General features: G+C 39.3%; 2 protein-coding genes and 1 pseudogene across 2 annotated transcripts; 1 reads left to right on the forward strand and 2 right to left on the reverse strand.

Annotated features, from left to right (window-relative positions):
- Window positions 1-2,746: 2,746 nt before the first annotated feature.
- On the forward strand, window positions 2,747-3,010 carry LOC137739374 (transcription factor UPBEAT1-like). The gene has a single exon (XM_068478942.1). The coding sequence runs from the start codon at window positions 2,747-2,749 to the stop codon at window positions 3,008-3,010; it is 264 nt and encodes an 87-aa protein (XP_068335043.1).
- Window positions 3,011-5,745: 2,735 nt separating this feature from the next.
- Window positions 5,746-8,060, reverse strand: LOC137739807 (UDP-glycosyltransferase 83A1-like). The gene is made up of 2 exons (XM_068479522.1): window positions 7,396-8,060; window positions 5,746-6,907 (listed from the first exon to the last, which is right to left on the reverse strand). Exons 1-2 carry the CDS (start codon window positions 7,883-7,885, stop codon window positions 5,985-5,987), a joined length of 1,413 nt encoding a protein of 470 aa, XP_068335623.1. The 5' UTR covers window positions 7,886-8,060; the 3' UTR covers window positions 5,746-5,984.
- A 4,998-nt stretch (window positions 8,061-13,058) lies between these two features.
- LOC137739808 (UDP-glycosyltransferase 83A1-like) overlaps window positions 13,059-14,415 on the reverse strand; it is a 2,248-nt pseudogene continuing 891 nt past the window's right edge.

Consider the following 14,415-nt stretch of genomic DNA (forward strand, 5'->3'; position numbering starts at 1 on the left):
AGCATATTAAATTCAACAGAATGATACTTTTATTATCTTTAAATAATTGACAAGGTATATTATAGGAATGACGTCACTGCTCACACACATGTCATACGTGCCCAATTGATCAACTGGCTTCTAAATCAAATCAAGTCTAAACATGCATGTGCATAACAAGAACCAATTGGTAAACCCATTAATTAGTTATATGATAAGGGCAAAGTAAACTCTAAGGGCACCTAGCACAAAAAGAAAATCCGATTTTGGTAAGACTTTGATCTGGATCGTAGTTTAGTTTCGAATCAGTTCACTTTTACGAGTATTTTGATAACTAATTTTTCAATTTGTATGGTTTTTGGATCGATCGTGATTTCATTGTAATTTTATTATTATATTTTTAAAAAGAAAAAAAAGGAGAAGGCGAGCATTGTCGCAACATAAATGTTAATTTTTTTGTGATCAAAAGATTACGGGTTCAAGCCGTGGAAATAATATTTTTGCAAAACAAGAATAAAGCTGTACACGATATACATTTTTTTCCTGAATGTCGCAAAATATGAAACCTTGTTGGCTTAAGGTCGTTTTTTAAAAAGGAGAGAGAGAGAGAGAGAGAGAGAGAGAGAGAGAGAGAGAGAGAGAGAGAGAGAGAGAGAGAGAGAGGAGAGAAGGTGCATTTGCTGCCGGTTGATCAGTTCCATGCAGGGAATGTGCAAAACATGCTGTACATTTCATGCTGCCTCACTGTCTCTCATTTGTCACATGCCCTTACCCCTCTCCCAAACAACACTCCAAAACTCCCTCTTCTGCATGTGCTTCCCATGTGCTCTCTCTCTCTCTCTCTCTCTCTCTCTCTCTCAATTAGTCTCTCAGTCACAGCCTTCAGATGAGGGCTTTGCTGGCCCATATCCCCTCACATGCATCCTTTAACATAACCTCACTCCCACTCCCAATACAACTACCCTAGCTAGCTCACTCTCCAACCTTTATTTGTACCCCAAATGTCCATTTTGCCCCTTACTTAGTCTCACCATCTAAACAACCCAAAGACAAGCTTTGTTTTATATTAATGTGATGAAGAGAGAATAAGAAAGGGTTAATTTGTGTCTTGGTATACCTTCTAGATCACTCCCCATACGACATTTTCGATAACTTATTCCATTGGACCTTGGCATAGGATCATATTTGTCCTTGTGTACCATCTAGATCACTCCCCATACGACATTTTCGATAACTTATTCCATTGGACCTTGGCATAGGATCATATTTGTCCTTGTGTAGGGTGGTGCTATTTATACACCCATTTTTATCTTCCATACATTTCTCTTAATTTTTGGCAGTCGAGTCGAGAGTTGAAGAAGATCACAGGTAGAAATTAACAAATACTGTGTGAGAGGTAAAAATGAGTGTGTAGATAGCACCACCCAATGGTGTATTCTAATTGGTGCATTGAACAAGTACTATTTGATCAAATCTTAATGAATTGGTTTGTTTCGAACTTTTGGATTGAATTTTTACTTACAATGAACAAAATCATTATGTATAGCTTATACGCGTATTAACTACTGATTAGTGATCAGATGTCTATGAATGAGTGTGAAATTTTGCACTAATTGATCATTGTTGGGTCTAAAGGACAACAAGTGGAAAATTCCATCTACCTATGCAGTTAAATTTGGATCCTTTCAAAACTTTAGTGTCTGGAGTCTAAGGACCAGAAAATTCGAGTCCTTAGTTTGTGTGGACGAGAAATCGAAGTCCTTGATTTGTGTGAAGTAGGCCAGCAGAATGAGTTAATGGAGGACGGTCAGATTCAATTTCAATGGTTCAAATTGCATGATTCTTGGACTCCAAAAGTAAAATCAGAAATGGATCTATGTCCATGGATGTTGATGTTTATCACTCTCAATCGCTAAAATCAAATAACCTAATATGAGGGTAATTTGGGAATAACGGTGTCTAACGGTCCCGCCCCTCACATGTGCCGTTACAGATGGGCAGGCTTTCTGCCTTGTGGCTCGCAAGTTGTGCCGCGTTCCCGCTTTCTTCTTTTAATTGAGATGCCAATCCTTTGTCAATGAAATTACGATACAACCCCTTCTCTGCCCACAAACATCTCCCTATTTTCCTTTCACTCTCGCTCCTATTTTTTTTTCTTTCAATTATAGCCCAGTATAGAGAATCAAAATAAGGTAGACTGTATGGCTCACACTGTTCAATGATAACAATCAAGTCTTATTCTGCTAAATCATACAATACAAGATTTATTTTTATGTGAGTAAATCAGACAATGCACTTGATTTATCTGTTGGGCACAAGAATTTCTCGTGTGTTTAAAATACTTTAGCACAATAATATACCCATTTCTTTTGCACTTGAGTGCCAGTTTATTGTTCAACACCACAACTTCTCGTGTGTTAGGCTAGTGAGCCGGATTATGTATCCATTTTCGAGTTCAAATTCACAAGCACCAATCAGTTAAAGTAGTTTAAAACATCGTCAAAATCGTAAGGATCATAACAACATGGCTAAAGGACAAAGGAAAAATCAGAAATGGCATTTTCGTAGTAACCAACAAGCCGCGTGTCTATTTCTCAACCCTCCATTACTTAAACCTCGTAAGGCCTCGTCTTCCTCCTCACATTCTCTCTGCGACTCTGTTTTTCCATCACACAAAAACACAATGAGCTCTGCTCCTGGAAATTACCTCAAAGCCACCCTGGCCGGAAGAAGAAGAAGAAGAAGAAACACCTCGAGAAGAAGACTTATGTCGCGCCGGTGTCGAGCTCCGGTTAGAAGATTCAACAGCGGCGACCGCAAACGGCGTTGTTCGAAGGCGGTCTCGGCCAAGCTGGAGACGCTGAAGAGCCTCGTTAATCCGACCCACGTCGGAAAATCGCTAAAAGCCGACGAATTGTTCCAGGAAACGGCGGATTACATCGTTCTGCTGCGGACCCAGGTCGTGATTTTGCAGAGACTCGTCGAGTTTTATGGATCTAGTGAGAAGGAAAATGTTGCTGCTGTATCATAGTAGTTCAATATCTTTTAATTTGTCAATGCAAAAAAAGAAAAGGAAAAAATATGGGTTTTTTTGGGTTTTTCTCCTTTTATTTTTCTCTTAATTTTTGTTTGGAAGTTTAGATGCTGCATGCTTTGTTTGGTTGAAGATCATCCACCAAATCAGGCTCAACTTAATTAATTAATAGCTAATTTTTTTGCCAGATCTTTTGTAGCAAAATATGCTAGTTTGTTATAGCAGATGTGTGTCAGGCTGGTTAACAACGAGTTCGCATGTTAGATCTCTCTTTTTTGTTGATCATAGTAGTTTAAAATATCGATCCGTTAAAAAAACAACTTAGCTTAAGCAATTTATATCTTGACTAAGACTGAAAGTTTTATACTTTTCCCTCTTTTATCATCATTTTCCTGCTGCTTGAAATTGGTTAAATTTGAATAATTAATCATATTTTATTCCTGGGTTTTTGTTTTTGTGTCTGAATTAAAATGCATAAACAAAAACTGCAGGAATTCTTTGGCACCCAAGAGCTAGACATCCCTTCTGGCTCTCTCCATATATGTCTCTCTTGCAGGCACACTCTGCACACACATCATTTTCTAAGCACACAGACATGCATTGTAGAGAAAAGAAGAAGATATATATATATATATATATATATATATATATATATTACATTATATGTATGATGAATCTATATATACACATATAAATCCAGGGCATGCATGAGTGAAAGGCATGGCATTTTCACAGAGAAGCCTGGAAACCATATGTCAGAATTAACTGTGAAAAGAGAGCATGGGGTGGTGGGTGGTGGTGGTGACAGTCATTGCAGAGGTACTATGCAAGAAATTAAAGGAATGGGGATGGATGGATGTATATAGTAAATTGAATGTGATAGGTAGTGAAATTCACATAATATCTCCATGAAATTGACAGCAGAGACCCTTGTGGCATGCAGTGTTTTGTGATGATAGGGACATGTTTTTATTTCTCAGCACAGTCAAGAATCCCATGTGCAAAAGCCAAATTTGAGGGGTCTTTGCCTGGAAAAAAAAATCTCAAAGTGTTACCGTCACACTAACATGAGAGACGTTGTTGGTCCGAATGTTATAATATAGATGGACGATTATGTTGATATTTCGTATAATATCACTGATTTATCCTCTTATTTTTCTCAACAATTTTTAGGTATAAGGAGAGATTTGAATTTTGGAATAAATGGTGGAACACACTGCTCTAATCAACCATTGTACCCCCACAAATACTAGGATATAATATTATTAGACATATACATTGATATAACATGAGTAGATTGATCTCCAGCAATAATGTATGACATTCACACCGAAGAAATTCATCTTTGCTAGTTTAGATGTCTCGTGTGTTCTATAATTGCCTTGGTTTAGCGATAGCATCACCAATCCACCACGTGGTATTACCAATAATGTGATATGGTTGGGCGGTAAAGCTGACATTCTTGAACTTTGGAGTATCAATTTGCTAAATAGATAGACGTGATATAACATGAGTGGATCCATAACACAACTAATGACAATGATGTCATGTTTCCCAGTTTGGATGTGTCATGTGCTATGTAATTAAATATGTATGTTACTTAACGTCCGTTCTGCTATGTGTAATTATAAGTGTGTTAAGCTTGTAAAAGGAAACCATGTGCAAAAGCAAGAGCAGAGGTCCACAGCAACTCAGCACGCTGTGCTGGTTCTACTGGTTTAGGGGAAAAAATGAGCAACATATATTGGTGAATCTAATTTCGGTTGCTTTTCAATAAATTTTGTAACATGGAGTTCAGAGCTCGAATTAATAACTTGTTCATTTCTCCTTTTCGGGAGCAATTAATTGCCCAAATTTTAATAGTTTTTGCATTAATTCTTATAGCTTCTTAACCTTCCATACTCTTATTGGAATAGCGAGGGAGTGAATGCATATGCTAGCGTTTCTACGTGCATGTGGATGATTATCATTTCTCAATACATTGTGAGGTTCGCTTGCAATAACAATTAACAGTCGTGTCGTTGAAAAGTGTACATACTCTACTAAAGCTAGCTCTAGCTACTAACTAGGGTTTTAGTTTTTAAGAATTAAGAAAGTGAGAATGGCTAGTTTGATATTTTATCTTCCAAAAGTGCGCAGAATGATTTTTTTTAAAAATTCCATGTTCTTTCCTTTACTTAAAACAAGAAGAAGGATACTTCCATGACCTTTCATTTGGAAAAAGGGCTCCGTACCTCCACAACCATGACTAGATACAAACATATCTGTGTCACATCTTCATCAGCTAGCATTTGTCCATACTTTTGAAGCTGGGAGAAAATATTGCCTCTCTTTTTCGAATAGCTCCAATAAAGTATGTTTTTTTTTTGCAGGTTCGCATATGGGGTTGTCCTCCAGTTGGATATACCCGCGTTGGCCGTCACTGTAGTTGAATGAACACGGACAAACTCTTACCATTTTAAAATGCCAAGTACAAATGTTTATCAATCAGGTAAGATCCGAACTCTTTAATCTGATTCCTATTTCATCTAATCGGCTCCGCTAATCCGACCTATAAACCATAATTCCATGATATAATTGTATATTTTCGATGTTGGACAAACAGTTATATATTCAATCATCTCAAATACAAATATATATATATATATATATATTCTAAGCAAAGTACGCTAGGCACTAGTCTGACGGTGAACAAACGCCTAGCCTCTAAATATTTCTTCTTGTTTCAAAGCCTCTGGTATAGTCATGATGGTGGTCTCTCTTCCACCACTTGCCCAAACCATTGGGTGATCCTCGGAGGTCCTCACATGCGCTTCTTCGGATTTCCGGTGATCCGGGCCATCATAAATGGATCCACCCCTGGTGACCACGGTTTACGGATATAATTAAGATATGCATACATTTCTATATTTTATTGTATCACTGTATCAACTGAAGCATTAGTATTATATTAATTCGTAAAAACAGATGATTAGCACATTTTCTTGTTTGCTTCTTCCACTTGCATGCCCTGTGATTTCATCCATTCAATAAAATTCTTGAAGATCTTGTTAGATTGGCCGCCTTCTTCTACATTGGCGATGGCCAATTCCTTCAGTTTCAAAGCTCTTTCGTTGAAATCTTTGTCTCCGAGCAGTCGTTCCAACTTGTTCTTGATTTCTTCTTTTGTGATGATGCCAGTTTCATTCTTTTCGAATTTCAATCCCACCTTCCAAACGTCGCAAATGTAGCTCTCATTAGTGAACTGGTCTGCAAAGTATGGCCAGCACAAGAAAGGAACCCCATTGCTTAGGCCTTCTAGGGTAGAGTTCCAACCGCAATGGCTTAGAAAGCAAGCAATCGAAGGATGAGCCAGAACCTTCTGTTGAGGTGCCCAACCCACCATCCGACTGCGAGAGGCTACTCGCTCTTGATATCCTTCCGGGTAGGGATCACTTGTCGTGTCAGTGATATCTTGCCTCACGACCCAGAGAAATGGCCTCGCGGATAATTCGAGAGCCAGGGCCAATTCTTTAAATTGGGTTGGATTAAAAACTGTGAAGCTGCCAAACGCAACATAGATCACTGAGTTGGGTGGCTGTTGATCCAGCCACTCTAAGCAAGTTGAGTCTTGTGGCCAGAAGTGGCCTGCTGAATTCCCAAGCCGTCTGCTCGCCAAGAGCGGGCCTATCGGTAGAATGTCGGGTGCAAAAGTGAATGTTGCTGGCTCAAGATCATACGCAGAGTTGCAAAGAAGCCAGTCCGCCACTTGCACAGCCTTGTTGCTTTTTAAGATTGATTGAAACAAGATTTTCTGAGTGGTTTTATTACCAAGACATGCCCAGATAAAGTCTTCAGTTTTCATGGTGGGCATGTTTGGTGCCAACTGAATCACCTGGTTTTTCAATATGGTTCCTGCCATGAGTGAATGAAATGAATGATCATGGAAAGATGACCATAAAAACAGAACTTAAGAGTTGCATTTCCTATTACTAATCATGGGGGTTTCAACTGTCAAGAGGATTAGTCACAAATCGAGGCTTCGATAGATGTGAGACTCAACACATGCCACACAACCCGAAGTTTCACTACAGTTACCCAAAATTTAGATCAAGTTCAAATAGTCACTAGCAAGGACCAAGTCTACATCCATCTCTGGTAGACCCGTTAGAAACTGCTAATGGCATCTTTAAAAGCGTTTTCTAACAACTAAAAGCGCTTCTGATTACATTTGGATAAAAAATAATACTTTTGGGTGATATAATCTCTTTATGGACTTCAAAATCTTATATATCAAACGAGTGAGCTTGAACAAACTGAATTTGAACTAGTTGGACTAAAATATTTGCATAACACAGTTGAATAACAAGTTAGTGATAGAGGATCTCACATTTCTCACTTACCATCATTGTCAATTATTCCTTCATCAATTAACATGGGGATGCTAAACTTCAAGGCCAAGACTGCAGCTGATGCCGGCCAAAAGGCGAGCACCTTGGTTTTCATCTTCACCGCAATTTCCAGAGCCCACCCGATAGTCTGATCAGCAATGACACAAGTGATTTTATCGCCTTCCCCTCGGTTATTAATCTTCTCTATCAGCTCCTCTAACTTCCCTGGCATGACTCGTCGCGCTGCTTCTGATAACTTTCCTAGGTCATTCCTGTCCTGCTCCGGTTCTAAGCCATCCGGTATTGAAACTAGATCGATGCAATCCCTCCTTATATGACTTTGGTCATCCCCCAAGTAGTTCGTGACGCGGTTGTGATTGAAGTCTGTGTTGACAAACGTGACCTTGAAACCATGATTCACTAAGCATTGTGACAACTCCATCATGGGAATTACATGGCCTTGTGCAGGAGCAGGAATAACTAAAATATGTGGGCTGCTCATTGGTGTTTCTTGTTTTTTTCGACTTTCAGAGTGCTCTAATCTTAACCATATCGATTGACCGAAACTGGGAGGAGATCTGGGGCATCTGTTGAGGAGCCACTGCTTGTCGCTTTTGGTGTTTTGGTCTTGTTTGAATATTCACTGCTTGGATTTATTATGCTGTTGTTTTGTTTGATTTCAGTTTCATCACTTTGTTCTTGATATGTGTGTGTATATATATTTATATGTATGTATATACGACAAACTTCATAACCTTATCCACTGCATTTGGAGAGGGATCCATATGGAAAATATATCCACAAAAATACCAACTTGTTATCAACAAATATCAACGGAATCCCGCTGTGCCAAATAATTGATATTTGTTTCTTGTTTTTATTTAATTCATGGAACAAAGTGTTTCGCAGAAATAATTGTTTCCATCAGTTCATGTGTGATTTTTTGGTAGCTACTAGTTGACTAAATGTTAGTAGTTGATGTGTGCTAGCGACAATCCTCTAATAATTGCCAGTTTCTTATTCAATATGGGTGTAATATCCATACACTCCATTTTACTTCTCACACACTTTTTTAATTTTCGGCCATCAGATCAGATAAATTGAAGAAAATCAACGGACATAAATTATCAAGGGGTGTGTGAGAAGTAAAATGGGGTGTGTGGATAGCACACCCCATTCAATATTGGTGATATGATTTTTAGTACATGTGCAAATAAGGTTAAAATCACATAGAATATTTGCAATAGTACAAGGTGGCTATAGTATGAAAGCTCATGCAAAGTCGTTCTTTACAGGAATTGAGTGAATACTTTGTGTTTAAACTAATCCTTAATTAATTATTTATTTAAAAACAGATTTTAGAAAAGATTTTAGATTTTGTGAAATTTAAGATATGAAAATAACAAATAAAATAGTTTTAAATTAAGGGAAACAGATCTGCAAAAACATAAAGTAATAAAATAGATTTTAAGAAAATTACTTATGGGAAAGACTAGGGTTCAACTGGCGTTATTAACAATCCTATACAATTTTACCAACTACATATGAATTTTCACATACATGTTTTGAAGGTTATGTTTTCATAATGCATATTTTCATTGTGATGTTCAAGCGAAAACTTATATCCAACATGCAATCAGTTAGTGATGTTCAGAACAAATATAATTAGCATGCAAGACTCATTAAGTTCTATGAAAACCCTTTTAAAACCATGCAACTCTTAAGAGAGTGATGTTTGCCTTAAGTAAAATTACAATTACTAATCACAAGAAGCCCTCTTTAATTTCAGGGTGATGTTCCACATAAATTGCTTATCTAATTACCCTGATGGTGGCCAATCACTAAGTCAATTAGATAGTTTAATGAATGTGTGCTAGCCGCAGTCGTCTACGTGCAAATGAATGATTGTCAGTTATCAATACGTTATAAAATTCACTTGCGTCAACGATTAACAATCGCTATGTGTGAGCGGATAGTTGAAAAGTGTGCATATTGCATATTCTACTAACTAGGGTTTTAGTTTTTAAGAATTAAGAAAGTGAGAGTGGCTAGTTGTTTTTTTTTGTTTGGTAAAGTAACTTTCATTCAAAGAACTAAAATATACACAAAGCCGATAATATACACAAATCCCTCCTCCAAAAACTAAATTCTCTCCCTCTGAGAGACCTTCTCTCCTCTGTGAGAGTTTTCTTTCCCTTTTAGTGAGGGTCTTCAGCTTTTCCTCCTACTCCGGCGCCGACTCCGGCTTCGGCTGGAGTTGGTTGCCTCTTTTCCTTTTCTTCTTCTGTTTTCTTCTCCTTTCCCCTTCTCTACTCTGTTGTTCTCTTTTCCTTTTCTTCTTCTTTTCTCTTCTCATGTTGCTTTTCTTCCTCCTTCCTCTTCCTTCTGCCCTTCTATGTGAGATTGGCTTTCTCCGGGTTTTTCTGCCCTTTTGTTCTGGTAATTCCCCCACTGCGACCTCCGATCTCACTTTTCATCGGTCTCGATCTGACAGTCCCACTTCCAACCTTCCCTTTTCTTCTTCTCTCTCACTTTTTCCACCTCCATGACTCTACTCCAACCATTTCCTACCTTTTCCATTTGCTTCTGTCCTACATCATTCTCACAAATGTCTGATTCTGCAACCATCTCTTCCACCAGCGTTGTGCGGTTTTCTAGGAAGGTGTGCAGAGCTTCGACTCATATGGTGTACCCACCACCAACTTCCACTTGTATGCTGTTTTCAGCTTTGTTGCTAGGGGTAAGTTCTTTCCCTCTAGCTTCTTCCTTTGGTGGCTGCGGTTTCGATTTGTGTCGTGTATGGTGGGGGACGATGGCGCCTTCTTCTTTGGGGCTATGTTTGGTGCGATCTCTGGCCTGGGATACTGGGTTGTGGTCGACGGCCGGTTCTTCGACGGCGGAGGAGGATGCTAGTCTTGTAGGGTTTTTTGTTTTGTGTTTTTCTGATTTGGGCCTTTCTCTCGGGTTGGGCTTTTGTTTAGTGTTGGGGGTTCACTTTTTGTGTTGTATTTGCGCCCCTTTGTCTGTAATTGTGTTCTCTTGGTAATGAAACTCCTTTGTCCAAAAAAAAGACCCAAACAAAAGGCATAAGCCCCGGCCCAAACAAACCCTAACACAACAAGCCAACAAAAACAAAAAATCTCCAACTGGAATCCATAAACAGTAGCCGCCGGAACCCCATGGAAATCAATCATCCATCCCCAAGGTTGCCAAAACTGCCCCAATTTGCACACAATTCGAGTCATCCAGATAAACTCCACACTTCTAGTCATAGCATCGTCACCCAAGGAGCTTCCAGATTGAAGCTCAGTCGCCGAGGAGAACAGTCCCATCAGAACAGTTGCGGCGGAAAGTGGTAGTACGAAGACCCGAACCGAAGTTCTGCACACCTTCCCTTGCAGAATTGAAACTTCACCAGAGGAAATTTCACATTTGATCAGGAACATGACTAAGAACGGGAGTTGAAACCGGAAGATCGGATAGATCTACACAGGGATCCAAGTCGGAAATACAAGCTATCCAGAAGGGACATAGGAGACAGGCCGAAGGAAAAAAGGAGGAGGAGGGACTGGGGCTGCCACCAACCCAAGACATAGCTAGGATCGGTAGCAACAAAAGTGAGAAAAAACTAAAGAACCATGCTTGAGAACTAAAGAAAACTCTCACACGTTGGAGAGAAACTCTTTCACAGAGAGAGAAAAGCTCTCACCAAAACGGAAGAGAACTTACAAGTACATTAAAGTGAGAGTGGCTAGTTTGATATTGTATCTTACAAAAGTGTGCACAATGATTTTTTTTCAAATTCCATGTTCTTTCTTTATTTAAAACAAGAAAACAAAGAAGAAGATACTCCCATGATCTTTCATCCCAAAAACATTATCTGTGTCACATCTTCATCAGCAGCATTTGTCCATACTAGAAGATATTGCTTCTCCTTTTTCAAAAAGCTCCAATAAAGTATGTTTCTTTTTTCTTTCTTTTTTCAGGTTCGTATATGGGGTTGCCCTCCAATTGGATACTTGCGTTGACCGTCACTGTAGTTGAGTGAGCACAAACAAACTCTACTACCCAAAAATCGAATCACGGAGTTTTTTCAATTAGTTATGACGCAACATGAAACTAACAAGGGATTTCAACGTAAGCTCTTGAAGAATAAGTTATGAAGTTCATCAGATTTTGGTTGAGAACATGTATTTGATTATTGATTGAAAGATGAGATTACATTTGAAGCTAACGGCTTAAATAACCTAATCACAGTGCCATGGGAAAACGCAAGGGCCTTAGGAAAATAAACGAGATTAATCAGACGACAAACAAAAAGTCTTAAATTATTAAAATGCAGTTTTGGAAGCCTAAACGGTCTCGGATGGCCACAATCCACCGTATATCAAACCAAAGTGGTAAATCTGAATTGTGACGTTGTTCTCTTTCAAAAATGTATCATGAGTCTAAATCGGAACTCAGACGTCAATCTGCAAATTCCTGATGTGTCCCTTTCACTTTCAGTTCATTTTCTTTTCAATCCACTCAGCCATCTACTCTACATCAAGTTATATATATATATCGTGAAATATGCGTGGTACAAATGCTTACCTCTCAGGTAAGATCAGAATTAATTTGATTCATATTTCATCCTACCGGCTCTGCTAATCCGACCTATAAACCCTAAATTATATATAATTGTATATTTTCAATGTTGAACAAATAGTTATGTATTTAATCAATTCAAATACAAGCATATACTGTCATATCGTAGCCTGGGCCCCCACTACATCCCGAGCACAACTCCACCGTAGCACAATATTGTTCGCTTGTTTCTGGGAACTCACACGAGAACTTCCCTTGGGTCACCTATCCTAGGATCGCTCTCCCTCGAACTCGCTTAACTTCGGAGTTCCGATGGAATCCGAAGCCAGTGAGCTCCCAAAAGGTCTCGTGCTAGGTAGAGATAGAAATATACATATAAGGCTTACAAGATCCACTCCCTGGGTGATGTGGGATCTCACAGTTCATCCCCCTTAGAGGTTCGACGTCCTCGTCGACACACTTCCGGCCAAGGATTGGCTCTGATACCAAATTGACACACCCCGACCCAAGCCCCCACCACATCCCGGACACGACTCCATTGTAGCACAATATTGTCGACACACTTTCGGCCAAGGATTGGCTCTGATACCAAATTGACACACCCCGACCCAGGCCCCCACCACATCCCGGACACGACTCCATTGTAGCACAATATTGTTCGTTTTGAGCCCCGACCACACCCTCACGGTTTTGTTTTTGGGAACTCACATGAGAACTTCCCAGTGTGTCACCACTCCTAGGACCGCTCTCGCTTCATTTCGGAGTTCCGATGGAATCCGAAGCCAGTGAGCTCCCAAAAGACCTCGTGCTAGGTAGAGATGGGAATATACATATAAGGCTTACATGATCCACCCCCTAGGTGATGTGGGATCTCACATGTACACCTTGAACTGTCATTCATGTAATATTATAGAATTTTATTCTGTGGAGATTAAATTTCGTGATCACGATTCACGGATAAAATTAAGATATAAATAGATTTCTGAATTTTATTGTATCACTGTATCAACTGAAGCATGAATCTTATATTAATTCTTAAAAACAGATGATTAACACGTTTTCTTCTTTGCCTCTTCCACTTGCATGCCCTATGATTTCATCCATTCAACAAAATTCTTGAAGATCTTGTTTGATTGACCGCCTTCTTCGACATTGGTGATGGCCAATTCGTTCAGTTTCAAAGCTCTTTTGTTGAAATCTTTGTCTCCAAGCAGTTGTTCCTACTTGTTCTTAATTTCTTCTTTGGTGATGATGCCAGTTTCATTCTTTTCGAATTTCATTCCCACCTTCCAAACGTCGCAAATGTAGCTCTCATTAGTGAACTGGTTGGCAAAGTATGGCCAGCACAAGAAAGGAACCCCATTGCTTATGCCTTCTAGGGTAGAGTTCCAACCGCAATGGCTTAGGAAGCAAGCAATCGAAGGATGAGCCATAACCTTCTGTTGAGGTGCCCAACCCACCATCCGACCGCGAAAGGCTACTCGCTCTTGATATCCTTCCGGGTAGGGATCACTCGTCGTGTCAGTGATATCCGGCTGCACGACCCAGAGAAATGGCCTCTCCGATAATTCAAGAGCTAGAGTCAATTCTTTAATTTGGGTGGGTTTAAAAATTATGAAGCTGCCAAATGCAACATAGATCACTGAGTTGGGTGGCTGTTGATCCAGCCACTCTAAGCAAGTTGAGTCTTGTGGCTAGAAGTAGCCTGCTGAATTTCCAAGCCATCTGCTCGCAAAGAGCGGGCCTATTGGTAGAATCTTGAGTGCAAAGGTGAATGTTACTAGCTCAAGATCATACGCAGAGTTGCAAAGAAACCAGTCTGCCACTTGCACAGCCTTGTTGCATTTTAACATGGACTGAAACATGATTTTTTGAGTGGTTTTATTACCAAGACATACCCAGATAAAGTCTTCAGTTTTCATGGTGGGCATGTTTGGTGCCAAGTGAATCACCTGGTTTTTCAATATGGTTCCTGCCATGAGTGAATGAAATGAATGATATGGAAAGATGACCATAAAAATAGAATAAGAGTTGTATTCCTATTACAAATCATGGGGGTTTCAACTGCCAAGAGGGTTAAACACTAATCGAGGCTTCGACTATCGCTTACATATCCTAGATCTATTAGGTTACCGATATGAGACTCAACACATACACGCCACACAATCCGAAATTTCACGACAGTAACAAAAAATTTAGATCAAGATCCAGTAGTCACTAGCAAGGAGTCAAGGACTAAGGGCTGGTTTGGTATTGCTGTGCTTTGAAAAAAACCTGCTTTTGCTGTGCTGTGAAAATAAGCAGCTGTGAAATAAAGCAGCAGAGTGTTTGGTAAACTTTTTTGTAAAAGTGCTTTTGAAAAAAAAAAACAGTATTATAATGTTTAGTAAACTTTTATGTAAAACAGATGTGAAAAAAAGCCTGTTTTTCAAAGCTGGGTTTTGC

The sequence above is a fragment of the Pyrus communis genome, chromosome 7 (genome assembly GCF_963583255.1).
Source record: "Pyrus communis chromosome 7, drPyrComm1.1, whole genome shotgun sequence".
Taxonomy (NCBI): domain Eukaryota; kingdom Viridiplantae; phylum Streptophyta; class Magnoliopsida; order Rosales; family Rosaceae; genus Pyrus; species Pyrus communis.

Excerpts from the sequence above, each read along its gene's own strand:
- LOC137739374 (XM_068478942.1), top strand. The coding sequence starts at position 2,747 with ATGTCGCGCCGGTGTCGAGCTCCGGTTAGAAGATTCAACAGCGGCGAC.
- LOC137739807 (XM_068479522.1), bottom strand. The coding sequence starts at position 7,885 with ATGAGCAGCCCACATATTTTAGTTATTCCTGCTCCTGCACAAGGCCAT. Across the intron at positions 6,908-7,395 it reads AGGAATAATTGACAATGATG|GAACCATATTGAAAAACCAG; the intron begins GTAAGTGAGAAA and ends CACTCATGGCAG.